Here is a 27,369-nt window from a genome sequence, read left to right as displayed (position 1 = left end):
AGGGCTTGCTTTCGGCACTAAGTGCTGTTAAATATGGACCACCAGGCTCAGCTGTCGAGAAACACCCCACCAGTCACGCCGAAAATCACACCAAGTTTTCCGTTAAATCGTGCCCAAAGTCTCTGTTTTAGATGTTCCTTATTCTGTCCCTCAAGTGGAAAGAGCAGTAGTGGCTCTGGTACTTGTGGTGACGGGTCTAAGATGATTACCTTTCTCCTTCACTAGAAAATGGCCTCAATTGGTAGTAACCTTTATGGCTAGGTGATTGAGTGGCCCCATCAAAGCAAAATGAACTACATAGATCTCATGGTTTAAACAGCAATTACAGATGTTTCTGGAGAGATGAGAGTTTGAGATATAGTCTGAGAAGTTGGATTAATGGATGATAAATGAATATATTTACAGCAGCTGTTAGTATTTTCCTTTGTAAAACATTTTCAATACCTGCATATCTACCCCACCCCCTGACCAAATAAAAAAAAAAACCTAATCTTTCAACAAACAAGCAAAATACTCCCTTCATCTAATTCTCCCATGATGCAAAACTTACCTTTTGGAAAGAAAGATTAATGAAATCTGTCAGGACAACCCATCACTGCCTTTTGAATTGTATCTGCTGTTATAATTTAGGAAAATATGGCACTCCAAAGAGTGTAGATTGATAATTCATGTCTTCCTGCTGATGCTGTCATAGTATTACCATTAGACCATAAGACATAGGTACAGAATTAGGCCACTTGGCCCATCGAGTCTGCTCCGCCATTCAATCATGGCTGATATTTTCTTATCCCCATTCTCCTGCCTTCTCCCCATAATCACTGATCCCCGTTTTGCTCGGTTGTTGCTGCTTCATACTGACTGATGGACTAAATGCTCATGGTTGGCTATTTTATTGCAGGGTGGTCACTTTTCCAAAGCCATTGAATTGGCCTTTGCTACGCAGCAGTTTAATGCTTTGCAACTCATAGCCGAGGAGCTGGACGAGAATTCAGACCCTGCCCTGTTGTCTCGGTGTTCTGACTTCTTAATTGAGCACAAGCAGTTTGAAAAGGCAGTGGAACTGTTGGTTACTGCAAAGAAGGTAAGGAGCATATTCACTCCAGTAAAGAGCCAGAGAGCCACCTGCTGAGCACCAGTCTGCTCAGCAGGGCTTCAGCTCAATCCACTATCTGTTTGCACTTGAGGAATTATTTTCCAGTTTTGCATCCTGACTGGGAGTCTTGGCCATCAGTTCCACAATTTTGGAAAATCTGCCATACAATTGAACAATGGCCCCTACAGCAACTAGGCGTGGATTCTCGGGATTTATTTATTTCATGTCTGCAGCTTATCCTTGTTTACAGATTTGTCAGTTCTTTGTATTTGTAAGGAAGGAAATTGACAAGGTTTTAAGCTAAACTTGTATGCTGCACGTTTCTAGCATAAAACCCAACACTCATCTTCCACCCATCCACCTATAACTGTACACCTATTTTTGGCCATTATTCTTCAGGGAGGTTTTTTGTGTGATGTTTCTTCCCATCATCCACTGTGAGACACAGACACTCTAATCCACTCTATCTTTCCCCTGATAGCTCTCCCACACAGTTGCCAGCAGCTCTTGTACTCCAACAGAGGGAAGTAATTTCACCATTTCTTGATGTTGGATTCTTTCAGATAGTCCAATTAGCTAGAGTTCACAGAACAATACAACATAAAAGGAGACCAGTAAGCCTACTGTGGAATATGTTGGCTCTGGCAGTGTAGAGGGAATTTTTGATGTGCCCTGGGAATGTTTGGTATTGACACTCCTTGCTTAGAAAGGAATGGCATGCATTTCCCAACACTATTATCCCTCACCACAAAGAACACAACATTGATAAAAATAGTGTTATAAAATTGATTTTATTCTCTGAAATGCTGCTTTTTAATGTTTTCGAAGCTGTTGTAATAAATGTATCAAATATCAGTATTCGGATCTGAGTTGGACCCCTTTAACTTCTTCTGAATTTTTAAAATTATTAGTTATTGCTTGATCTCCAAAAGTATTTAGTGTGTGTGAGGAGGGAGATGGACATTTTTCCTCTCGGTCAGGGAATGGTGAGGTGATGTGGTGGGGTTTGGCAGAGAGTTCCAGCTGTGACTGTCTCTCTGTCTCCTGTTCCAGTACTATGAGGCCCTCCATCTCTGTTTGGAGCAGAATCTGACCATCACAGAGGAAATGGCGGAGAAAATGACAGTGTCTAAGGATTCGAAGGAACTCTCTGAAGATTTCCGCCGTGACCTGCTTGAACGTATTGCTGACTGCTGCATGCGGCAGGGAAACTACCACCTTGCAACAAAAAAGTACACACAGGCTGGAAACAAGTCCAAGGTAAGAGAGGCGCATTATGCAGTTGCTTAGTAGGACTCATTTCTGAGTTACAATTTGTATTATTCAGGAATGATAAGAGTGAACTATTTCACAGTGAACGCACATTGGACTGCACCTACCTGTGCTGTTAACACCCTCAAATCAGGAACAGATTGGGTTTGTTTGAGATTCATCAGGAATGTTGTGATGAATTTAGAAATTGTTATAGATTATTTTATATCTGTTGCAGTAATGTTTTCAAAAGCCTTGGTGATGGCTTTTTAAAAGCCATGGATCTATACTTTGTTAATATATTTATGTGTCGCCTCACTATATATTAATCAACAGAACTTGAGACTGAGCTTCTTGGGTGAAGTAAAGTATAGCTTTATTTGTGTCAGTTTTAAAGTCTACTGATCAAGTCAAATTTTATGTGAGTACAGAATCTAGAAAGTTTGTTTCTCTAACGCAAATACAGATGGTTGAGTTGAATTCAAAATACAACTCGGTTTGTGGTAATTTCTTCAGATCAAAATGCACAGTACAAAAATGAAACAAAAGGAAATAGCAGTTTGAAAACCAAAGTAAAGAATAGGTTTCAAAGATTAGGTTAAAGATGATTTCAGAGAGAGAGAGAAAAAGGTCTCATAAGAAATCATAATTTTTAAGGTTCTGTCCCCAATCCCCTGTGATTGGGTTAAAATAATTATAGTTCATCTAATTTGACTGAAATGTCTTTCAAATTTTAAGAGATAATGTGGCATGAGAGAATTTCTATGTTTCCATAATATTGTGTGATCAAACCACCTGTTTCCCACCATGTTTTCTAGGACTGGGGTTTTTGCCCAGTAATGATAACAATGGGTTTACTCTGCAACGTGGCCTAGTGTATGGCCAGTTTTCAAACTGACTTCCTTATCTGATCTTTTCCCATGCTCTCAGCCTTTTCTGTTGTCATGGCTAATATATGATTTATAATAGTATAATGTCACTAAATCATTTCTTCCTTTTGAACTTTTATTATCTATAAGAAAAGTAGTTTATATCACTTGGTTGAGGTATATTTGTTGCAGTAATTTTATTAAAGAACCTAAGTTAAGGTACCCAGACTGTGCCTGCTAAAGCTGTAATTAAGGAGTCATAAAATAGTGAGGTAATTATTGATTTCAATCAATTAATTGATTACGGATAAAGGGCTAATGGAATAGTGTTTTGATTGCTGGAGATTGTCTGCAGTGTAGATAATTTATGACGGAGTGGCGTTTAGTCCTAGCTAAGTAGGTGAAGGAACTTAGTGGGATACAGATGATGTAATTAATGGGAGGAGCCAGGTCTGTGTAGGTTTGCAGTCTGTTATAGGATTTTAAGTTGAACAGCAGTTTTGCCAATGCTGTTAGGTTGGACAGAAGTGTACTGGATCTGCTCTTGAAAGAAACTCTCTGCAAAAGTCTACACAGCTAAGCAAGCACCCTGTTTTGTTAATTTTATTTATAAGTGGCACTTGAACTGTATTGGGTTCCTTACTTGGAGCTAGTAACAGATATAGATAGTAAATTTTTAACTGATGATTGTAAAGCTATTTCTTTGATAATGTGTTTTAAATTCTGTGTTTAAAGTTTGTTTTAACATAAAAGTTAATATTTGTCAGATTCCTGGGTCACTGTCTGTGTGGAGTTTGCACATTCTCCCCGTGTCTGTGTGGGTTTCACCCCCACAACCCAAAGATGTGCAGGATAGGTAGATTGGCCACGCTAAATTGCCCCTTAATCGGATAAAATAATTGGGTACTCTAAATTTTTTTTTTTAAATGTTGGTCAGAGTCATCACTCCTGGGTTGAAGTATCCTTTCCTCGCAGTTTTACAAATTAAAAAAAAAAAATGTTTGAGGTTCTCATCTGGTATCCTAATACATGTTGGGATCTGATCCGGTACCTTAATAATGTGCACATATGGTTAACTTAGTCTTTCACAGACACAATACTCAGCTGTTGTATACTACAAACATGAGAAAAGTGAGCTTTTCTTGTAATTGCCACAGGATCCTTAACATCTCGGGAGACAGAATCTTGGTTTTTCTTCTTATCCAAAGCACCTCCAACAGTGCAGCACTCCCTCAGTCGTGCACTGGCAAATCAATCAAAATTACATGCCCAGGTCCTGGAATTGGACTTGAATCTATGACCTCCTCACTTAGAGATGAGAATGATACTGTCTGAACCAAGCTAAACTCAGCAGTTGGTGTAGCACAATACAATCACATTCAAATATTCTAGGAGTTGGAAAATTGGGCACTATAAGGTGAATCTGTCAGTTAATCGTCCCAGAGTCAGACCACAGTGCTTGACCCTCTGTCATACATTTGGATTTACTGTGCTTTTTCAGCTTTGCCTGTTGGAATTTCATATCTGTTGTGTCTGCAGTCACTTTTGCTCTTTCCCCATTTTGTTGTGTGGGCCTCATAAAAGAAGTGTATAAGGACAGATTTTTGAGGTTTTGGCAGGAGAGGCAAGGGGATGTGAGGAAGAACCTTCTTATGGAGCAAGTTGTAATGACCTGGAACTCGCTGCCTATGGGGATAGTGGAATTGAAGACAATTGATGATTTCAAAAGAAAATTGATGGGCACATGAGGAAATAAACTTGCAGGGCTATGGGGATCAAGCAGAGGAATGGGATTGATTGGATTGCTCTGCAGAGCTATAATGGACTCAATAGACCAAATGGCCTCTTTCTTTGCTGTAATGGCTCCATCAATCTATGTCTCAAACCATTTTCATGTCTTTGTATCTCTGATCTTTTTATATGTCACTAAGCTGTTTGCAGCTCATTGAACTTCATTATTCCATATCCGTGATAAACATGCCAATTGAGTCGCTTCCACCTAACATGAACAATATGCCTGCATGTTGTTCGGTCTCCAGTTCACTAACCTCTGCTGAGCGAATGTTCAGTTGTTTTTGCACTAGACACGTATGTTTTCAACATTTTGTGTTCTCCACATTAATACTTTAACATTGCTTTTAATCATATGAATAATACTAGCTTGGGACCACTTGTGATGGAGGTGGGCAAAGCACAAATGAAAAGAACACGACACCAAATAATATTATTACAAATTGGCCCATGGCAGAAAGCACTAGCCACCTATGACCTGGGAGCTTCACGACATCCAGTAAAATATTACCTGTTGTGTTTCAGGCAATGAGAGCGCTTCTGAAATCAGGAGACACCGAAAAGATTATTTTCTTTACTGGAGTATCTCGACAAAAGGAGATTTACATCATGGCAGCAAACTACCTTCAGTCCTTGGACTGGCGGAAAGATCCTGAAATTATGAAAAATATAATCAGCTTCTACACTAAGGGACGAGCACTGGATTTGCTTGCTGGCTTTTACGACGCCTGTGCACAGGTCTGTATCTTGAATAATATCAGCGGCAAACTATTATGGCTCCAAACATCAGCTGGGGCTCGAGTCGCTTCAGCCCTAGCAACCTCTGCCGCTCCACAACCCCAGCATGAGTAATACACCAGGGTCCCTGCGATTGCTTGAATCCAGAAAATGCTTTTTCATTTTGGAAATGATCACATTCAGAATTGTGTCCTGAGCATGCACATTCCATAGCAATCCATTCTCCAGCGATTGGGGTGTATTTTTATTTTTATTTGTACAGTCCTGGTCCCTTTACCTAAGGAAGGATATACTTGACCTATAGTGAGTGCAACAAAGTTTCATCAGACTATTTCCTGGGCTGGGGGCATTGCCCTATGAAGAGAAATTGAGGAGATTGGGCCTGTATAATCTTTTTTTAAAAATATTTTATTCAAGCATTTTCATAAAAGAACAAAGCAAAGCAGAAACAAAATTGCACAACATTCTAAATAACCAACACCCACACCCCTCTCATCCCGTCCTGCCTTCCCCATTTTAACCCTCCCTCTTGTACTGACTCCTCAATCCTTAAAGATGTAAATGAACGGCTTCCACATTAGAGCGAACCCATCAACCAACCCCCTCAAGGCGAACCTGACCTTCTCCAGCCTCAGGAATTCTGCCAGGCCGCTCACCCACACCCCTGCTTTCGGCAGCTCCGAATCCCTCCATCCAAGTAAGATCCGTCTTCCAGATCTTCCAACACCCTGAATTTTGCCACCTCTGGAGCCTGGGCCACCTTCACCTCCAGCACCTCGGACATTACGTCCGCACACCCCTGCCAGAACCCCTTTAGTTTCAGACATGCCCAGAGCATAAGGATGTGATTTGCGGGTCTCTCTGTGCACTATCCTCTACCCCCTCAAAACCTATTCATCCGCGCAGCTGTCCTATGTGCCTTGTGAATCACTTTAAACTGAATGAGGCTTGGCCTCGCACACGAGGAGGATGCATTCACCCTCCGCAGGGCTTCAGCCCAGGTCCTCCCCTCCCAATCTATCAACTCCTAGTAGACCTCAGACACCTTTCCCCTCCCCTATCTCCTCCATCGACAGCACCTTGTCCTGCAACACCAAGGGTGGTAACCCAGGAAAGGACGGTACCTCTCTCTTCACACAGTCCCAAATATGCAGGTACCTGAAGCCACTGCCCCAGGGCAGCTCATATTCTTCCTCCAGGTCCTCCAATTTCACTAAATTACCCCCTACAAACAGGTAACCAAGTTGCTCAATCACTGTCTGCCGCCACCCCCGAAACCTTGCATCCAGGCCCCCTAACCCCCACCCGGGTGCAAACCTATGATTAACACGGATCGGTGCCCACACCGAGGTGCCCTTCAGTCCCAAATGCTGCCTCCATTCCCCCATATCCTCAAAACCGACACCACCGCTAGACTCACGGAGTACCAGACAGGCGAGAACAGCAGAGGCACTGTTAACAATGCACTTAAACCCGTTCCCCTACAAGAAGCCTTCCATCTGCCCCTATGCCGACCCATCTCCAATTACCCATTTCATAACCATGCCGATGGATGTTCGCCGCTCAGTAGTAGTTGTTCATTACATTCGACAACGACAACACCCCACACTGCACCCCCCCTCCCCACCGCAGCTCCAAAAAAGCCCTTTAGACCGCGGGGGTCTTCACCGCCCACACAAACCCAAACCGAGATCAACTTGTTAACCTTTTTAAAGAACTACTTCGGAAGGTTCGGGAGGTTCTGAAATACGAACAGGAACCTTGGCAGCACCGTCATCTTAACTGTCTGCACCTGTCCTGCCAACGACTGTGGAGCACATCCCACCTCCTTTAAGTCCCCTTCATCTGCTCCACCAACTGAGTCAAATTTAACTTGTACAGCTGCGCCCAGCCCCGCGTTACCTGAATGCCCAGGTATCTAAAACTCATCCCCACTACCTTAAACAGCAGCTCCCCTAATCTCACACTTTTGACCGGTGCTTTGTACAGCAACTGGACCCAGTCCACAAATCCCTGCCTGAACCCGAACCGCCCCAGCACCTCCAAAAGATATTCCCACAACACCCGGTCAAACGTCATCTCTGCATCCATCACCACTACCACCTCCTGCCCCTCTGGCGGCATCATAATCACATTAAGCAGCCTCCTCACATTTGCCGACAACTGTCTCTCTTTCATGTAGGGGCGGCACTGTGGCGCAGTGGTTAGCACTGCTGTTTCACGGCGCCGAGGTCCCAAGTTCAATCCCAGCCCCGGGTCACTGTCCATGTGGAGTTTGCACATTCTCCCCGTGTCTCCGTGGGTCTTACTCCCACAGCCCAAAGATGTGCAGGATAGGTGGATTGGCCACACTAAATTGCCCCTTAATTGGAAAAAAAATAATTGGGTACTCTACATTTATTTTTAAAAACTGTCTCCCTTTGACAAACCCCAGGACACAGTTCACAATTTGCAAAGCCAACACCTTCCGTAGCAACTTAGCGTCCACATTCAATCGCGACATCGGATGGTACAATCCACACTGCTTTGGATCCTTGTCCTTTTTCAATATCACAGAGATGGATGCCTGCGATAGTGTAGGGGGTTCTACCCCTCGCTCCCTAGTCTCATTGTATGTCCTCACCAGCAGTGGCCCCAGGTCCCCCCCACAAACCTTCTTATAAAACTCCATCGGAACCGATCTGGGCCCGGGGCCTTCCCTGCCTGCATCCTCCCCCCGCCCCCCCATACACTTTATCACCTTCCTCAGCCCGATCAGAGCTTCCTGCACCAACTCCCCATCCACCCTGGGAAACTCCAACCTATTCAGAAACCGCCGTATCTTCCCCCACCCCGGATCAGGGCTCCAACTCGTATAATATTCTGTAAAAAGCCTCAAACACCCCATTCACCCCCACCGGGTCCAACACCATACCCCGTCTCGTCCTTTACTCTGCTAACCTCCCTCACCACCTCCTGCTTCCTCAGCTGGTCAGTCAACATCCTACTCACCTATTCACCATACTCGTACTACTCCTCTGACCCTCCGCAGCGGCCCCACCACCTTCCCCATGGACACCAGTCTGAAATCCATCTGGAGCCTCTGCCTTTCCTTCAGCAGCCCTGCCTCTAGGGCCTCCAAATGCCTCTTGTCCACCCTCAGATTCTCTTTCTTTTTTTTTAATAAACATTTTAGTGAGGTATTGTTGGTTTTACAACAACAAAATAAACAATGTACATGAGTTTATAAACATAGTGCAAAAGCCATCTCCCTTCCTTACAGGTCCCACCTTTATTAACTCCCTACTCTAAGCTAAACTAACCCCCACACCCTTCTGCTGATGATTAATTTTCCGCAAAGAAGTCGACGAACGGTTGCCACCTCCGGGCAAACCCTAACTATGACCCTCTCAAGGCGAACTTGATTTTCTTCAGACAGAGAAAGCTAGCCATGTCGGATAGCCAGGTCTCCAACTTCGGGGGCTTTGAGTCCCTCCAAGCTAATAATATACGTCTCCGGGTTACCAGGGAAGCAAAGGCCAGAACGTCTGCCTCTTTCTCCTCCTAGATTCCTGGGTCTAGGAAATCGCCACCTCTGGACTCAGTGCCACCCTTGTTTTTAACACCGTGGACATAACATCTGCAAACCCCTGTCAGAATCCCCTAAGCTTTGGGCATGTCCAAAACATGTGGACATGGTTCGCTGCCCCTCCACCCCCCGCACATCTTCCACACCTATCTTCTCCCCAAAGAATCTGCTCATCCTGGCCACTGTCATGTGAGCCTGGTGAACAATCTTAAACTGCATCAGGCTGAGCCTGGTGCATGTTGTGGACGCGTTGCCTCTACTCAATGCATCCGCCCAGAGACCATTCTCTATCTCTCCTCCTAACTCCTCTTCCCACCTACTCAGTCTGCGTGTCTTCTGACCCCATGAGCTCATTATAGATGTCAGAGACCTTCCCTCCTCCCACCCACACTCTGGAAACTACCCTATCCTGTATCCCCCTTGGTGGTAGGAGCGGGAAGGTTGAGATCTGTCTACGTAGGAGGTCCCGTAGCTGCAGGTACCTGAATTTGTTTCCCCTCGCCAATCCAAATTTCTCCTCCAGCTCCTTCAAGTTAGGAAAGCTCTTCTCTATAAACATATCCCCCATCTTTTCAATTCCTGCCATCTCCGAAACCACCCCTGTCCATCCTTCCCGGGGAAAACCAGTGATTATTACAAATTGGAGACCAGACCAATGCTCCCACATGCTTCCTCCATTGCCCCCAAACTCTCAGGGCCGCCACCACCTCAGGGCTGGTGTAGTACTGTGCAGGCGGGAATGGCAGAGGCGGAGTTATCAACGCCCCCAAGCTGGTGCCCTTACATGAATCCGCCTCCTTGTGTTCCCACGCCGACCCTCCCCCCACCACCCACTTCCTAATCATGGCTATATTCGCCGCCCAATAGTATTTACTGAAGTTTGGCAGCGGATCTCCGGATCCGCTCAAGCATCCCCTTTTTTACTTGCGGTGTCTTGCCCTCCCATACAAAGCCAGTGATCACTTTGTTAACCTGTTTAAAAAAGGACCGTGGAATAAAGATGGGGAGGCACTGGAACACAAACAGGAATCTCGGAAGGACCGTCATCTTCACCATCTGGGCCCTCCCAGCTAATGACGACGGGAGCGCGTCCCACCTCCGAAAATCGTCCTTCATTTGATCTACTAGTCGGGCCAGATTAAGTTTGCGCAACCATTCCCATTCCCTCACCACTTGGATGCTTAGATACCTAAAGCTTCTCCCTACCACTCTAAATGGCAGTGTCCCCAGTCGCCTCTCCTGTCCCCTTGCCTGGATCGCAAACATCTTTTCCCCATATTTAGTTTGTACCCCGAAAACCGGCAATTTCCCCCAGAATCCTCATGATTTCTTCCATCCCCTCCACTGGGTCCATGGGTCCGAAACATATAGGAGTAGGACGTCTGCACATAGTGAGACTTTGTGTTCCACTCTTTCCCCCCCCCCCATACCAGCCCCTTGAAGCTCTCGGCGCAATTGCCAGCGGCTCTATGGCTAACACGAACAACAGTGGGGAGAGGGGGCATCCTTGTCTCGTCCCCCGATGTAGCCTAAAATAGTCCAATGTTGTCCTATCCGTCCATATTCTCGCCACAGGAGCCTGATACAGCAACCTGACCCAGTCAATAAAGCCCCACCCAAATCCGAACCGTCCCAGAACCTCCCACAGATATTCCCATTCTACTCGATCAAAAGCCTTCTCTGTGTCAATTGCGACGACTACCTCCACCTCCCTACCTTCTGGGGGCATCATGATCACATTTAACAACCTTCTTACATTGACCACCAACTGCCTTCCCTTAACAAACCCCGTCGGGTCCACCCCAATCACGTCCGGAACACAGTCTTCAATCCTAGAGGACAAAATCTTGGCCAGCAGTTTGGCGTCCACGTTCAATAGGGATATCGGCCTGTAGGACCCACACAGCTCCGGGTCCTTGTCCCACTTCAGGATCAGTGAGATTGTGGCCTGTGACATCGTCGGGGGAAGCACCCCTCTCTCCCTTGCCTCATTGAATGTCCTAATCAACAGTGGCCCCAATATCCCAGAGAACGTTTTATAGAATTCCACTGGGTACCCATCCGGCCCCGGGGCTATACCTGACTGCATGGCCTTCAGCCCCTTCGCTATCTCTTCGATCCCGATCGGGGCCCCCAGCCCTTCTACCAGCTCCCCCTCCCCCCAGTAACAGCACAAAATAAATCAACCCCTTTGAAAAGCCTAACATCTGCTCACCCCCCACTACGCTTCCGTAAGCTAGCCCACCCAGCTAGCTTGGTGGCCCTCGCCCCTGGCACCAGACATTCTCCCACCTATTGTTTCCCCCCCCCCCCCCAGCTTATACATAAATATTCAAATGAAAAACAATCCCAACACAATTGCCCGACAGAGAAAAAAAAAACAGTTAAACAAAGAAAAGATCCAGCAAAAAATCCAGCATCTAGACAAACACATCTCCATCCTCCAAAAGTGCAAATGCAAACTTTAACTCACTCAGCAACTGGCCCCAGATCAATACAGAAGCTATTACAAATAACGTCCGCAAAATGAGAAACTTTTTTGAACAGAAACGTTGCAGCCAAGTTCAAGGTTCTCAGTCCGACACCAGTCCTTTCCTTTTTGCGAAGTCCAACGCTTCCTCGGGTGACTCAAAATAAAAATGTTGCTCCTCGTATGTGAGCCAGAGGCCGTCCGGATATAACAGCCCGAGCTTCACCTTTTTCTTGAAATGGGTCGACCTTATCTTGTTAAACCCTGCTCTTCTCCTGGCCACCTCCGCACTCGGGTCCTGATAGATCCGCAGGATACTGTTCTCCCATTTACAGCTCCGTGTCTGCTTGGCCCGCTGTAAAATACGCTCCTTATCCAGATACCTGTGGAATCTCACCACCATTGCCCGGGGGGTCTCCCTCCCATTCGTGGCTTCCTTGTTAGCGCTCTGTGAGCCCTCCCCACCTCAAAGGGTCAGGGGAATGCCCATTCCCTAGCAGCTACTCGAACATGCCCGCTATGAATGCCCCACCGTCCGCTCCTTCGGACCCCTCTGGGAGCCCAACGATTCTCAAGTTCTGCCGGCAAGACCTGTTCTCTAGGTCCTCTACCTTCTCCAGGAGCCTTTTCTGCTGGTCTCTGAGCATCCCCACCTCCAACTCCACCGTTGTTTGATGTTCCTCCTAGTCAGCCAGCGCCTTCTCTACTTTCTGGATCTTGGGCATCCAATCTAAGCTCCAACCACGCAATTGCCTCTTTAATCGGGTCCAAGTAGTCCTGCTTCTGCTTTGCAAAGCCCTCCTGGATAACTTGCATCAGCTGCTCTGTTGACCGCTGGGTCAACAAGCCAGAGGTCTGGTCCTCCGCCATGCTTCATGCTTCCTCCCGGTGCAGCTCCAGCACAAGCCTTCTCTGTTCTTCTGTTTCTGCCTTTGCGAGCACTTCTAGTCCTCCTCTCCATACACCGATGTGGGAATCCAGTACACAATTGCCTCTGTCAACAATTTTTCAAATGAAGTCCGGTAAAAAATCGGGGGTAAAGGTCCAAAAGCCCAACCCGAGTGGGAGCCACCAAATGTGCAACTTACTCCTTCACAGCCGCCACCGGAAGTCCTCAGAATCTCTTTCACCAGTCTTGCCATCTCTGCCTGTTCCACCTTCTCCCTATGCGCCCAAATTGAAATAAACTCTCCCCCCCCCCCTCCCCATCGAACCACTGCCTTGAGTGCCTCCCACACAGTGACAACCGTGACCTCCCCCCTGCCATTGAGCTCCACATACCTCCAGATGGCGGCCGCCACCTGCTCGCACACCACCTCATCTGCCAACAAACCCTACAACCAGCCTCCACTGCTCCATTGACCACTGGACGGTCAGTACAGGCTGTCATGGGAGTGTCCCTTTTAATAAAGGTTTTTATCTTATCACATGGCTTCTGTGATGTCACTGTGAGGGCGAAGCTGGGCTGTGGCTCTGTGAGCTGTTTCTGGTTTTGCTTTCACATTTGAAAGTGTTTTGGCCTGTCACTATTTTCATTTCAAAGAGTTGTTCCAAGAAAAAAAACATTGATTAAGCTACCTGCTGTTTTGGTAACTCAAAAGATATAGTTTGCTTTCTGGAAGGGTTTAAACCTGCTGGTGAGATGGGGTCAGAATCTCAGGAAAAGCCAGTCTTATTCAAGTGAGACTGCTGGGCCACGCCCTTGAAAAGGGGGTTTTGATTTATGGGATTTTGATTTTGAATTGGAACAGTTAAGGGGGATTTCATTAAGTGTTGCACATAGATTACTGTAGCTACATAGATTACTGTAGCTGTGTGGATGTCTTTATATTTGTAATTGATAAAAATTCTTGCTGTTTGGTTATATATAAATGTTAACTAAGTTCTTAGAATAAAGCTTATTTTGATTAAAGTGTCTAGGAAGACTGTTGAATAACACCTAAATGATAGGCTCTTGTGCTCACCATGGCCAAATTCAACATAAAATGTTATAGGTCAGGTGAACTCCATAATAAACTTTGGAGATTTAAACCCTGGTCCATAACAAGACCCTTTACCCTCCGCCATCTTAACCTGTGGCGCACCATGAAGACTCCTGCTGCAACAGCTCCTTTCTTCTCGACCCACTCCTAGTTCGTGGATCCATCCACCAGCCACACCACAAGAGTTACACATTCTCCAGGTACTCCTGCACCTCTTTCCATCCAAAACTTCACCCTTCAGATGGGGAAAAGACCTAAAAATACCACCTTGAGCGAGAGCCACCAAATGTGCAACCGCTCACTCCATGGCCGCCACCGGAAGTCTGGGGCTGCATTCGCAGGAGTTTAGAAGAACAAGAGATGATCTCATCGCAACAAAGAAAAATTCTTACAGCACTAAACAAGGTAGATGCTGTAAGGATGTTTCCCCTGGAAGGGAGGTCTAGAACCAGGGGACACAATCTCAGAATAAGGGGTGGGACATTTAGACCAAGATAAGGAGGAAGCTCTTCTCTTTGAGGGTGGTGACGCTTTGGAATTTTCTACCCCAGAGGTTGTGGAGGTTCAATCATTGAGTAAGTTCAAGGCCGAGACTGAAGAATTTCTAGATATCAAAAACAGCAAGGGATGGGCAGCACGATGGCCTAGTGGTTAGCACAAACGCCTCACGGCGCTGAGGTCCCAGGTTCGATCCCGGCTCTGGGTCACTGTCCGTGTGGAGTTTGCACATTCTCCCCGTGTCTGCGTGGGTTTCGCCCCTACAACCCACAAATGTGCACAGTAGGTGGATTGGCCACGCTAAATTGCCCCTTAATTGGAAAAAAATAATTGGGTAATCTAAATTTTTTTTAAAAACAGCAAGGGATATGGGAAGTGTTGAGGTAGAAGATCAGTCCTGATTTCATTGAATGTTAGCACTGCTGCCTACCGTGCTGAGGACCCGGGTTCCATCCCGGCATTGGGTCACTCTGTGTGGGCTTTGCACATTCTCCCTGTGTCTACGTGGGTTTCACCCCCACAACCCAAACATTTGCAGGTTAAGTGGATTGGCCATACTAAATTGCCCCTTCATTGGAAAAAATAATTGAGTATTCTAAATTTATATATTTTTTAAATGATCTCATTGAATGAGGGAGCAAGCTCAAGGGACTGAATGGCCTACTCCTGCTCCTACTCCTATGTTCCTATTGTTTGGCACTGCTTCTGGGAAGACGTATTGCTCCTTAGGCAACTTAAGGAAAGTGATAAAGCTCCTTAGGCAGCACCTTCCAAACACGTGATCACGAGGGCAGCAGATATCTGGGAACACCACCAACTGGAAGTTCCCCTCCAACTCACTCACCATCCTGACTTGGAGCTATGTAGCCATTCCTACACTGTTGCTGGGTCAAAATCCTGGAACTCCCTCCCTACAGTGGGTTTATCTACACCATATGGACTGCAGCGGTTCAAGAAGGCAGCTCACCACCACCTTCTCGCGGAGAATTAGGGATGGGCAACAAATGCGAAGCTCGCATCCCATAAAAATAAATTTTTAAAAATGGACATTCCCTTGGCACATTGCTGCTGGAATTCCTGTTCTTTGGGCTCTGTGCATCTAGAGAGTTGTGAGCCAACCTCCCACGTTAATTTGGTCCCAGTGTACAGTGAGGTATCTGGCACCAGCAGCTCTTAAAAAGCTGCTGGTTCCATTAAAAATGTATAGCAGTGGTCAAGCTGGGCTTTGGTGGAACAATTAGTCTTCAGAAGGATGGGCTTCAATGAGCTGAACGATTGTTTTTTCATTCCTGTTTTTCCTTAAATTAATCTGGTCAAACGTAACCATGTGTAATCAGACCAAGTAAAGCAGGAATCTGGTGTGGGGACTATCTTCTGAATATAGAACATAGAACAATCAAAGCAGTAATAATTTCTCTACATAATGCCAGCTGCACATCTGTTTGTTTCCATTTGTGTGTGTCAGGTTGAGATTGATGAATACCAGAACTATGAGAAAGCATTAGGAGCTCTGACTGAGGCATACAAATGTTTGTCCAAAGCGAAGATGAGGAGTCAAAGTGAATTGGAGGAACGGCTGGGACAGCTGCAGAACAAGCTGACAATGGTGAAGAAATTTGTGCAGATCCGAAGGTGAGGGCATGTATGTCATCACATTTCTTGGTAACAGACAGGGGAGCTGGTGGTGGAACCGGAGCAGGTGAACAAGGCATTTGTGGAATTGTATAAGAATTTGTATAAGTCAGTGTCTCCAGAGGATGAGTCAGACATGAGGGGGTTTTGAGGGCGGTTGGAGTGTCCTGAAGTAGGAGAGGGCAGGGTTGGAGGAGCCAGTGGGGATGGAAGAATTGCGGGTGGCGATAGGGAAGATGCAGACGGGTAAGGCGCCAGGGTTGGATTATTAAAAATCTTAATTGTCACAAGTAGACTTACGTTAACACTGCAATGAAGTAACTGTGAAAAGCCCCGAGTCACCACATTCCGGCGCCTGTTCCGGTACAAGGAGGGAGAATTCAGAATGTCCAAATTACGTAATAGCACGTCTTTATGGAGTTGTGGGAGAAAACCGGAGCACCCAGAGAAACCCACGCAGACACGGGGGGAACGTGCAACCTCCACACAAAAAGTGACCCAAGCAGGAATCAAACCTGGGATCCTGGAGGTGTGAAGCAACAGTGCTAACCACTGTGCTACTGTGCTGCCCACAGGTATGGAGTAAACTCGGATCCCCTGGAAACCAAATTTGCTCTGAGGGGAGCAAGTGAGGGGTTCTAAAAGATTTGGGATTTGTTTATACTCCATTTCAAGGAGCTGCTTACCGTCAACTACTAGGGAGGAGTTGAGGTGGGGAGGTTGGTTAGAGTGTGGGGGAGGTTTGTGTTGGTTTTACTTTGTATTGTTATGTGTTTTAGATGTTAAAAATGTGAATAAAAATACTTTTTTAAAAAAAAACATTTAATGGTAACAGCCTTAGTCCTTTATAAATTTTCTATTAGAACAAACTTTTCCTCATCACAGATAATATTTCACTGAATGGATTCCAGTCATCACAGTTGGATACAATTAAAAGTGGACCTCTCTGTCCAAGAGTATTATTCAAATAAATCTAGGGTGGGATTCTCCGATCCTGGGGCTAAGTGTTCACGTCGTCGTAAACGCCGGAGCGTTGTATGATGGCGTCATCTGGCCCCTAGGATCAGCGATCCTGCGCCGCACAGGGGGCCAGCACGGCACTGGAGAGCCTCCCGCTGCTCCAGTTGCTGATATGGGCGGAGCGGGTTCGCGCATGCGCGCCACAGCCGGCGCAGATTTGCACATGCGCGCGGGTTCCCATCTCCACTCCTACCCCGATGCAACATGGCGGAGACCTACAGGGGCCCGGCGCGGAGGAACATAGGCCCCCACTGGGATAACCGGCGTCAGAGCGGCGTCGCGTGGTCCCCCCCCCCCCAATTCTCTGCCCCTAATCTTGTAATAGCACAGGTACAATGAATGAAGGGCCCTGATAAAGGGGTTAGCCTCAAGACCTCAATTCCCTTTTGGCTTTGCAGCAAGCGGAAATCTTCCACCCAGGCCATGCACAGTTGGCCTCTTTTTTAAATTACCATTTGTACCTGTGACCCCTCTAGGCAATATGAGAGGGTTAAACTTGTAACTCCCTAGGCTGTATAAGGAGTTAAGCCTGTATGAGGGTGTTAACCCTGTGACTCACCTAGGTGGTATGAGAGGGTTAACTAAGTGACACCCATAAGTTGTAAGAGGAGCTTAACCCTGTGATTCCCTAGGCTTTATGAAGAGGATCCAAAGGAAGCCTTAAACCAGTGTGAAAATCTACTGGGGGAGCCAGAACTCGACCAGACTGTTCGAACCGGCGATGTCTATGCACTCTTGATAGAACATCATGCACAACAGGGGAGTTTTGAGGTGGTGAGTATTCCAACAGTTCTGAGGCTCAAATGCATAAACCTGGAATTTTTAGAGTGCCTTAAAGACAGCAAACTGTCTTGAGACACTTTACATAAAGCAACTTGACAAAGAGCCCATGGGTGAGTTCAGAGAAGAGAGAAAAATGTGTAGGTGAAAAATAATTTTAAAGAACTCTGAAGGATTTCGTGAAAGAGAAGGATTTAGTGAAAGAGAATCAAGACTATGCTACGGCAACTATTGAATCGAATTTAATTGTATTTGCCCCTGTGTTAATTAGTAATGCTCTGTTTCTAAAAGTAAAATCTAAATATTCCACACTAGCCACCATCAATAGGAACTGTTCTTGAGGAATGGAGGTGGGAAGATTAGTGATTCTGAGGGAGAATTTCAGGAGACTGTGGGACGGTCTTGACAGAACTGTCTCTGCCAGGATGATATTTGCAGCTGTAATGTTCTGGCATATTATGTACCTTTAATGACACCTTAATGCTAACATGACAATGTTGCAGGCCTATAAGTACATGGAAGAGATGACCAAGAAATTGCCCTCTGTCAATGTAACCTACTACGTCAACCAGCAAATTACTGATGCCATTTACAAGGCCGTGGGTGTTCCACTAAAGACCAATGTAGTAGTCGAAAAGGTTCGACACAACAGTGCGGAGGATGGAGATGAAGTGGAAGAAGATGTAGCTGAGGATTCTTATAATGGACCGGAGGACTGATCTCCAAACTCTACAAATTGACCCTCAAAGACGTTCAACTCAACTTCATTTTTATACTAAGATTTTACCAAGAGACAATCTGTTCCATTGGTCTAGGATTCAGAATTTTGGCTCAGGAACACCTCCAGTCCACATTTATATGAAACCCAAAGACAAGACTGGGTCACTACACTGACAGGCAACTACACTTCCATTGAGTTCCATAACCACTCCCCAGTGAACATTAATCTCTTGGGTCATTGTTGCTTCATTTCTGCCTGGTAGATCCTGACCACACAAGAAATGATAACACAGACACCAACACACACATTGCCTAAATGCTGGTGATGGAGGAAATGCTGTAAATAACTTGCTGCAAATACTCTATCACTCAGTCATTGTGTTAGTACAAATAGAATTTAATTAGCTTGTTGTCTGCAAAGTTCCTGTCAGACATGGAAAGGGGTTTAAGCGTAAATTGGCAGAGAAGAGTCCAAAGGCAGCAACATTACTGCACTGTACCATACCAGCCTTTCCACTTCTATTATTGAGCTGCCTTCAAACAGGGGGAAACAATCAAAATAAGTAACTGACAGCGTTACACTTAACAGCCAATCCCCAGGACTGAGTTTAATAAGACTACTGGCTTCAACTAGTGATCAGACTATGGGGAAAACTGAGAACACTCCTTACCTGGGGATTACCCTGGGCTTCGTCAGCTTGTGAAAATAACATTTGCAGCTTACTGGAATCAGTTATATAGACCAGAAATTTATAGTTCTCATTGGTCCTCAACTTTTTAACATTCAAATTTATTATCCTTAATGCACAATTTGTGGTAAAACAATTTGAAGCAGATCATTTATTGACACTTTTATATATATTTTTATTAGTATTTATTCAATTACTCTTAAGATTTGTAATTCCCTTTTTATCACATCCTGAATTTTGCGACAGGATTAAAATCAATAAAAACTTTCCTTTGGTGTGGAAAATCTTTTGACTTTTCATTCATAAAGATAAATAATTCTAATAGGAAGCACCATGTGTGTTTAACATCCACAGGTAATGTTGGTGTTTTACTGAACAGTGGGTTTGATATGTGCTTGGATGAAACAAAGCACATTAGCACTTCAAAGAGGCCTCATCCATTCTAGCACTTATCAATTCATCGTCATGTTGGGTAACCTGCATCTCTCTGTGCTGTAGGTTGGTTGTCTAGGCTCGATGGCATTGGCAGTAATTCATTCTGCTGAACACTAGACCATTCTTGCATCCCTGCAAAGTCTTGATTCAAGTATTGAATACACTGTGGTGCAGTAATGTGCTGCTGGTGCATTCATGGCTCTGAGACTGCATCTTCCTCTAGTTCCCAAAGCTTCCCCCTCCAGACCGGGAGCCCAACTTTGAGAAGCTTGGTCGCAGAGAGTGAGATTTCTTTCTGTGATGAACAGCAGTAGCCTCAATCTTTAGACCTTGACCATACTAAAGACTTGAGTATATTAACAATGCTAAGGTGTGGTTCACAGCATGACACAATACTCATCACAAGACAAAGATGTAACACAAACATCAAAATGAGATTGGAATAACCTCATAGTTTGAGTTTTCCGCATTTATGTACCTCTAATGCATTTATCTCATTCTCACCAACTCAGTCACTCTCTTAGTCCCATAGAAGGATGTCTGGTTCTAAAGTACTTGCTTTTTGCCTTTAAGCTATTGGTACCATAGATGGTGTATGGTTCTGATGCTCCATCCACACCTACTTTATTGCTGTGCTCCTCTAAACAGCATTGAGCAGGATCTCGGATGCCTGTCGTGGGAGTTCACTGATCTCTGAATTTAGTCCCTGGTTGGAGCTGAGAGTGTTGAGGAGACCTTCATCTGTATTGGGAGACTCCAGGTCATCTCTGGTTCCCATCTCAATGTACTGACCAGTACTGTCTGACTTCTCCCTCTGGTCACTGCAGTAGTGGCGATGGGACTTTCTGAAATTTTTCTTCATCCTCCACTGCTGCAACTTCTTCCTCAGTTCATTCTGGACCTGTGTGTGAGTAGAATATCAGACTTTTTAAACACAGACTATCCTTTAGGGTATGAGAGAGATTTTTTGGAAAGGCACAGTCATGGTGTTCAGTCAGCACAATGTGACCAGTCATCTGTGAAGAGTCTGGGACTTCACATAGTATAAGCCCCATCATTCATCATGGAAGGTAATAGCCGATGAATGGGAAATACAGAAGCGGTTGGGTCCCATGCAATTGATTTTAAATAGTGACAGGGAAGGTTAACGTCCTTGCCCAAAGAAGTAACCAAGAAATTTATGATGAAGTTGATCTAAACCCACAATGGGAGGTCAGCTTCTAAGCCCATTATACTCATTGCAAGAGGTAGATTCTTCAGAATAGGAACATGAAACATAAGGACTTCATATTGGGCAGGGAAGTTTGATAATTGATGACATGTAATGGATAGACACTATATTGACGCACCACGACTTGCAGAAGTACGATAGTTAGAATCTGGTCAGATGGAAAGGAAGAATTATGTGCTTTACTTCTCAGTAGATGAGAAGCATAGAAATGGAGTAGGAATCCAAGTTAACAAAACATCAGTTCAAGATTACTGGCCAACCTCAAAAGTGATCATGATTAAGGTTGAAAGAAAGCCTTTTGATCATGTTGTCATACGAGTTTATGCCCTGACACAAGATTACAGTTTGCAGTAAGTAGAGACATTTTATGGTGACATCCTCAAGTGTTACAATCAAATCAACTGAAATTGTAATGGGAGACTTAAGTGGTAAAGTCAGTCAGCGAAGAAACATCAGGAACACATGTCAGTCAACATGACCTTGGATCAAGAAACTAAAGAGGAGAATCTGATGCAATATGGTCAAGAAAATTATCTAATGGTGACACACCTTTTTTAAGCAACCGAGAAGAAGACGGCACACTTGAAGTAGTCGAGGAGATGAATAGGGAAATCAAATAGATTCTGTGGTGTAAACAAGAACATAGATATATGCTTCATAGACTGTGAGAAAGCATTTGATCATGTTCATTACCAAAAGTAAGTAAAGATGTCAGATTTGTCCAGAATCTATAGTAGGACGAAGTAGCAAGCATCTTGCATGAAAATGGACAATCAGGCATATTTCATGTGAAGACAGAAGTACAACACGACTGTATACGGTCACTAAAATGATTCAATCCGTACACATCAAATTTTCAGGGAATTAGAGATGGATTTCCAGAGGTAAAAATTGATGGCAAGAACATAACAAACTTGCAGTATGCTGGCAACACGGTGCTACTTCCAGAATCAAAAGAGGCCCTACAAAATATCACCGATCAAGTAAAATCTAGAAGTTTAGAATTTGGATTGAGTATGAATGTCAAAAAGGTCAAAAACAATAGTAGTCAGAAGGAACACATTAGAAGAAACTAGAGTGAAGATTGAAGTGTATGGTATCACACTGGAACAAATAAGTAAGTTTGTCTATTTTAGGAAAAATTATAATAGAAGGTGGTAGATGCAATGCCGAAATTAGAAGGCGGTTAGAGATAGCCAAAAGGAAATTGAGGATGTGTTAGCAACAAGAAAACTATGAATAGAAACCTGGAACATGTAAATATACACACAAATTCCATACGCTTGCAGACACGCATGCACATCCAAGTCTCTCTCTATATCAACTGGTGGTTGTGTATATCTTAGTCCATATTTGTATAAGGCCCTAATTATCTCTGTATCAGTGTGTATTCCTTATCCAGTTGTCGGCGTCTCAGTGTCATTCTGTACTTTTGTGTGTCTGTCAGTGTGTGTGTCTTTCCTGGTGCCTGTGTTAAGTCTGTGTGTCAATTTCTGGTTCTGGGTCAATGTGTCTGTTCTCCCTCTCTTAAGCGCTCCTGTGATTAACAGAAGTGGGGTTGTGTCTGTTCTCCCTCTCTTAAGCGCTCCTGTGATTAACAGAAGTGGGGTCAGGAACTGACATTTTTGAGCTTGTCATTTAAAAATTCTAGACAGCACCAAGAGAGAGGCTAGTTTCCAGGCCCCGGCTCAAGTCCCCAATCTTTGTATGGGGGAAATCATTTGACCCTGCTAAGTAGTGTGCAGAGGCAAGAGCACATGACCATTCAGTCAAGCAGAGATCCCTTATGGAAGTTGTGACCACCCATGTTTGAGAACTGAGCTTGTGGGAGCAGGAGGTAGAGCAGAAGCACTTGAGTAGAGTGACTGAGGGAGAGGAACCTCAATTATAACTGGATTAGGTAATGGGTAGCTTGTCACCTTACCTCGCCATTAATAAAACAATACAGGACTGCCACCAACAAGCCCTGAAAAATAAAAGGAAAGAGTAAAGAAAAAACCACAACCCGACAATGGACTATCCATCCGCTACACCTCAGGGATTTATCAATTCAGCTAAACCCACGTGATACCAACTCTTGCACCACAATCTGGCAATGTAATCAGGATTTGGGTAAATATTGAATCTCTCAGTCCCTCAAATTGCAGCCCTGCGATTCCAGATCCCTAATCCCCAGGCCTCGACTCCATTTACCCAAGGGCCACTGTGGCACAAGCAGTGGCTCTGATCTGGCACCACTCAAGCAGCACAACAGTTCCATTGACAGATCAGTGGCCTCAAATCTGAGGAGCTTTAGGTCTCATCATTCAGGCAAAGGGAATGAATGCACTTGAATTCCTGGACTACAGAACAATACGGCACAGAATCAGGCCATTTGGCCGATCGCACCTGTACCGTCTCTTTGAAAGAGTTAACAAATTAGTCCCACATCCTGCTCTTTTCCCATAGCTCTGTACAATTTTTCCCTTCCAAGTCTTTATCCAGCTCCTTTTTGAAAATTATTATTGCAATTTATTCCACTGCTCTTTCTGACTGTATTCCAGATCATAACAATTTGCTGTATGAAAACAGTATTTCTTTTGCCAATAGTCTTAAATCTGTGTCCTCTGGTTTCCAAATTTCCTCCCAATGGAAATAATTTCTCCTTGCTTACTCCATCAAAACTCATTCATAATTTTGAACATCTCGATTGAATAACCTTCTTGGCTGTAAGGAGAACAACACTAGCTTTTGCAGTCTTAACCTTTTTCAGCAAATATTCAGAATCCATGTTTAGAATTAGACCATGCAATTAATTACATTACCTGTATGGAGCCAAAGAAGAGTTCAACAAATAGCTTTATATATCGCACTATTCCTTTAGCAATCTCATCCGGGACAAAAGCAAAAAGAATCTCATGAACTCCCAACAAAGGAATTAGAATTAGCGTTGATTTTGTTAACCTGAAATACAAATGATACTGAATTATAACAGACAAAGTAAGACGAGATGAAACGGCTCATTATTAAAATTTCATTTTTAACCTTTTATACTGCAGTTACAAAAGCTGTGGGGCTGGATTCTCCACCCCGCCGCACCACATTTCTATTTCACCCCGCCGGCGGGATGCTCCGTTACGCCGGCTGGTCAATGGGGTGCCGGCAAAACGGAGCATCCCACCGTCAGAGAATACAGCCCGTGAGCAATCAAACACTTTACAAAATACCAACCCCAACCCCCCCCCCCCCAAACCAACAGAAGTGCCCCCAAAAAACATGAATAAACCCTCCCCCACAGCTAACAATGACCAATTCTTCAACGTGCATTATAAACGGTCACCATTTTCCAAAGAACCCCTCAATCGACCCCTTCATGGTGTATTTGACCTTCTTGAAGTGCAAAAGCTCCAAGTCCCCCAGCCATGCAGAAGCACTTGGCGATGTTGCCAAACTCCAGCCCAACAGAATCCGCCTCCGTGCCACCAACTAAGCGAAGGCCAGGACATCCGCCCGTCTTGTGCAAAAAGTCGCGTTCACCCGCCTCAGCACCGCACGCCACACCCCGTCTTCCAGTATAGGCCCCAGTCCTCCACCCATTTCGCCTCCACCCTTTCCATCGAACTCTAACTCCTCACCCACTATTCGCTGGTACAGCCCGGATGTACTACCCTCCTCCGATCCTGAGCAGGAAAGCTCCGCTCCAACAAGGTAAATAGCTGTACCACAAGGAAAGCTGGAAAAACTTCTTAACCCAGTTCCATACCTGGAGGTACCTAAACCTGTCCAGGTCCACCAACCCATATTTCTCCTTTAACTCCTCCAAACTAGCAAACTGCCCCATCAAAAATAGATCCCCAACCCTCTCCCCCTCCATACCCCAAATGTGGCAACCCACTTTGCTGCCTTGAGAAGGTGATTGGCACAAATGGGAGCCTGCGTGAAGCTGCCCCCAACTTGAAATGTTGGCGGAGGTGCCTCCAGATTTTTAATGTGGCCACCACACTGGATTTGTTGAATATTTCACCTGATTCTGACTCCATCTGGACCCAAAACGCCCCCGGAACCCCGCACTGCCCCAGCACCTTCTCCACGTCAGCCACCCAATTCCAATAATAAAATAACAAATTTGGCAACGCAAGACTCCCTGCCTGTCTCTCCTCTGATCTGAAGCACACCCCCCCCCCCCCCCCCCCCTCCCCAAATCCTCGGGACCTTGCCCAGCCAAATAAACGCATGGATAAGTCGGTCCACCTCTTGAAAAAAATGACTTGGGCAGAAACACCAAGAGGCACTGGAATAGAAATAGGAATCATATCATATCATTTCTACAGTGCAGAAGGAGGCCATTCGGCCCATCGAGTTTACACCGACCCTCTGACAGAGCATCCGACCTAGGCCCACACCCCGGCCTTCACCCGATAACCTCCCTATTCATTTTTTAATTTAGAGCACCCTATTCATTTTTTCCAATTAAGGGCAATTTAGTGTGGCCAATCCATCTACCCTGCACATCTTTTGGGTTGTGGGGGCAACACACACGTAAACACGGGGGGGGAATGTGCAAACTCCACATGGACAGTGACCCAGAGCCGAGATCGAACCTGGGACTTCACCGCCGTGAGGCAGCAGTGCTAACCACTGTATCACCATGCTGCCCTATAACCCCCCCTATTTTGCACAATCTTGGCAAGACTTTACCTTCACCGACTGGACTTGGCCCGCCAGCGATAATGGGAGACTATCCGACTTCTGCCGGTCCACCTTGACCTTCCCCCACCAAACTCGTATAATTCAGCTTCCAAAGCTGAACACAATTCCCCAACCCCTGCATCCCAAAATACCAGAAGCTAGTCCCTGCCAATTGAAACCATGTCCCTATCACAAAGTATTCATTCTTCCCTGTATTCAGCTTGTAGCCAGAGAAAGCCCCAAATCGTCACAGAATCCCCATAATACTCCTGACCAATACCCCCGGATCCTGAATGTATAAATAATGTATAAATGTATATATAACAAATTGTCAGCATATAACAATACCATGTGCTCTCCCCTGCCTCTAATGTTCGCATTCCATTCCTTCAAGGCCCACAACGCCATGGCCAACGACTCAATTGCCGTCACAAACAACAAGGGAGACATCAGACACCCCTGCCTCGTATCCCAATGCAACCAAAAGGCCCCAGAGGTCATATTGTTAGTACAGATAATAGCAAATGAAGCTGCATTAGCAGCCACACCCAGGACACAAACCCCAGACCCAACCCAAAGTTTTCCAATACTGTAAAGAGGTACCTCCACTCCACCCGGTCAAACACCTTCTCTGCATCCAGAGATACAGTGACCTCCAGCGCTGGACCAGCCACATGAGTAAGCAATACATTAAGCACATTCTCCAACAACCTCCACCGGTACCCGAACCCCGTCTGATCTTCCCCTATCACCTCCGAGAGGCATGACTGTAGCCTTAAAGCCAACATCCTGGCCAGCAATTTGACATCTACATTCAACAGGGAAATCGGATGGTATGACCCACACTCCGTGGGGTCTTTGTCCTTCTTCAAGGATAGCGAGATAGACGCCTGCCCCAATGTCCCCGGGAGTGTGTCCTGTTAAAGGAGTCTCTGAACATGCCCAACCACAGAGAACCCAACTTCTTTAAAACGTCACCGGGAACCCACCCGGGCTTGATGCCTTCCCTGACTGCATCTGTTTCAACGCTCCCTGGATCTCCTCAAAACATAACGGGGCCTCCAATTCTTCCTGCAGCTCACCCCACCTTGGAAAACTCCAGATCCCTCAAAACCTCCACCATCCCTCATCCATCCCCTGGCGGCTCTGACCGATATAACCTCTCATAGAACACCCCATTCACCTCTGGGATGGAGACCACTCTATCCTCCCAGTCCCTGACCTGGATAACCTCTCTGTCCTCCTCAATTGATGAGCCAAGAGCCTTCTCCCGATATTCATATGTACTGTCCCTTTTGCATGCCTCAATTATCCGTGGACATCAAGTTGAACTGCATTTGCAGTTCTTTCCTGCACGCCAGTAGTTCTGGTGTCGGATCACTCGCATACCTACCATTCACACTTAAAATCTCACTCACCAATTTCTGTCGCTCCACACTAGCCTCCACGTCTGCATGTGCCTTAACCGCTATGATCTTTCCCCTTCAATGCCTCTCACAGAATCGAGGGTGAAACCTCCCTGTTATCATTGTTTGCAGTGTTAGATGGCACGGTGGTGCAGTGGTTAGCACTGCTGCCTCGCCGCCGAGGACCTAGGTTCAATCCTCGTCCCGGGTCACTGTCCGTGTGGAATTTGCACTTTCTCCCTGTGTCTGCGTGGGTCTCACCCCCTCAACCCAAAGACGTGCAGAGTAGGTAGATTGGCCATGCTAAATTTACCCTTAATTGGGGAAAAAAAGGATTGGGTACTCGACATTTATTTATTTTTTAAATCATTGTTTGCAGTGTACTCCTGTATGGCCCTCGAAATCCTCACACAGACCCCCAAGTCCAAAAACAACCCTACATCCAAACGCCACCCCCTACGATTCTCCTGACCCACCTCCAGTGCCAAGTCCACCCAATGCGGGACATGATCAGAGATCACCACTGCT

General features: G+C 45.5%; 2 protein-coding genes across 6 annotated transcripts in view; one reads left to right on the top strand and one right to left on the bottom strand.

Moving 5' to 3' along the window:
• Nucleotides 1-19,380, top strand: part of ift140 (intraflagellar transport 140 homolog (Chlamydomonas)) — a 174,426-nt gene extending 155,046 nt beyond the window's left edge. The window contains exons 25-30 of the mRNA XM_038820731.1: nt 899-1,081; nt 2,147-2,353; nt 5,530-5,742; nt 15,726-15,892; nt 17,545-17,686; nt 18,196-19,380. Of these exons, the coding sequence (XP_038676659.1) occupies nt 899-1,081; nt 2,147-2,353; nt 5,530-5,742; nt 15,726-15,892; nt 17,545-17,686; nt 18,196-18,411 (1,128 nt within the window). The 3' untranslated portion in view covers nt 18,412-19,380. The remainder of the gene's footprint in view (nt 1-898; nt 1,082-2,146; nt 2,354-5,529; nt 5,743-15,725; nt 15,893-17,544; nt 17,687-18,195) is intronic.
• The window catches only part of LOC119978844 (glucagon-like peptide 1 receptor), a 46,999-nt gene continuing 38,813 nt past the window's right edge, over nt 19,184-27,369 (bottom strand). For all 5 annotated transcript variants that reach the window (XM_038820734.1, XM_038820735.1, XM_038820732.1 and 2 more), the window contains 3 exons: nt 23,572-23,710; nt 22,692-22,733; nt 19,184-20,437 (listed from right to left, as the gene is read on the bottom strand). In XM_038820734.1, the coding sequence (XP_038676662.1) occupies nt 20,177-20,437; nt 22,692-22,733; nt 23,572-23,710 (442 nt within the window). In that variant the 3' untranslated portion in view covers nt 19,184-20,176. The remainder of the gene's footprint in view (nt 20,438-22,691; nt 22,734-23,571; nt 23,711-27,369) is intronic.

This window comes from Scyliorhinus canicula, chromosome 15 (assembly GCF_902713615.1).
Source record: "Scyliorhinus canicula chromosome 15, sScyCan1.1, whole genome shotgun sequence".
Lineage (NCBI taxonomy): Eukaryota > Metazoa > Chordata > Chondrichthyes > Carcharhiniformes > Scyliorhinidae > Scyliorhinus > Scyliorhinus canicula.
This window is presented reverse-complemented; position numbering and strand designations above follow the sequence as displayed.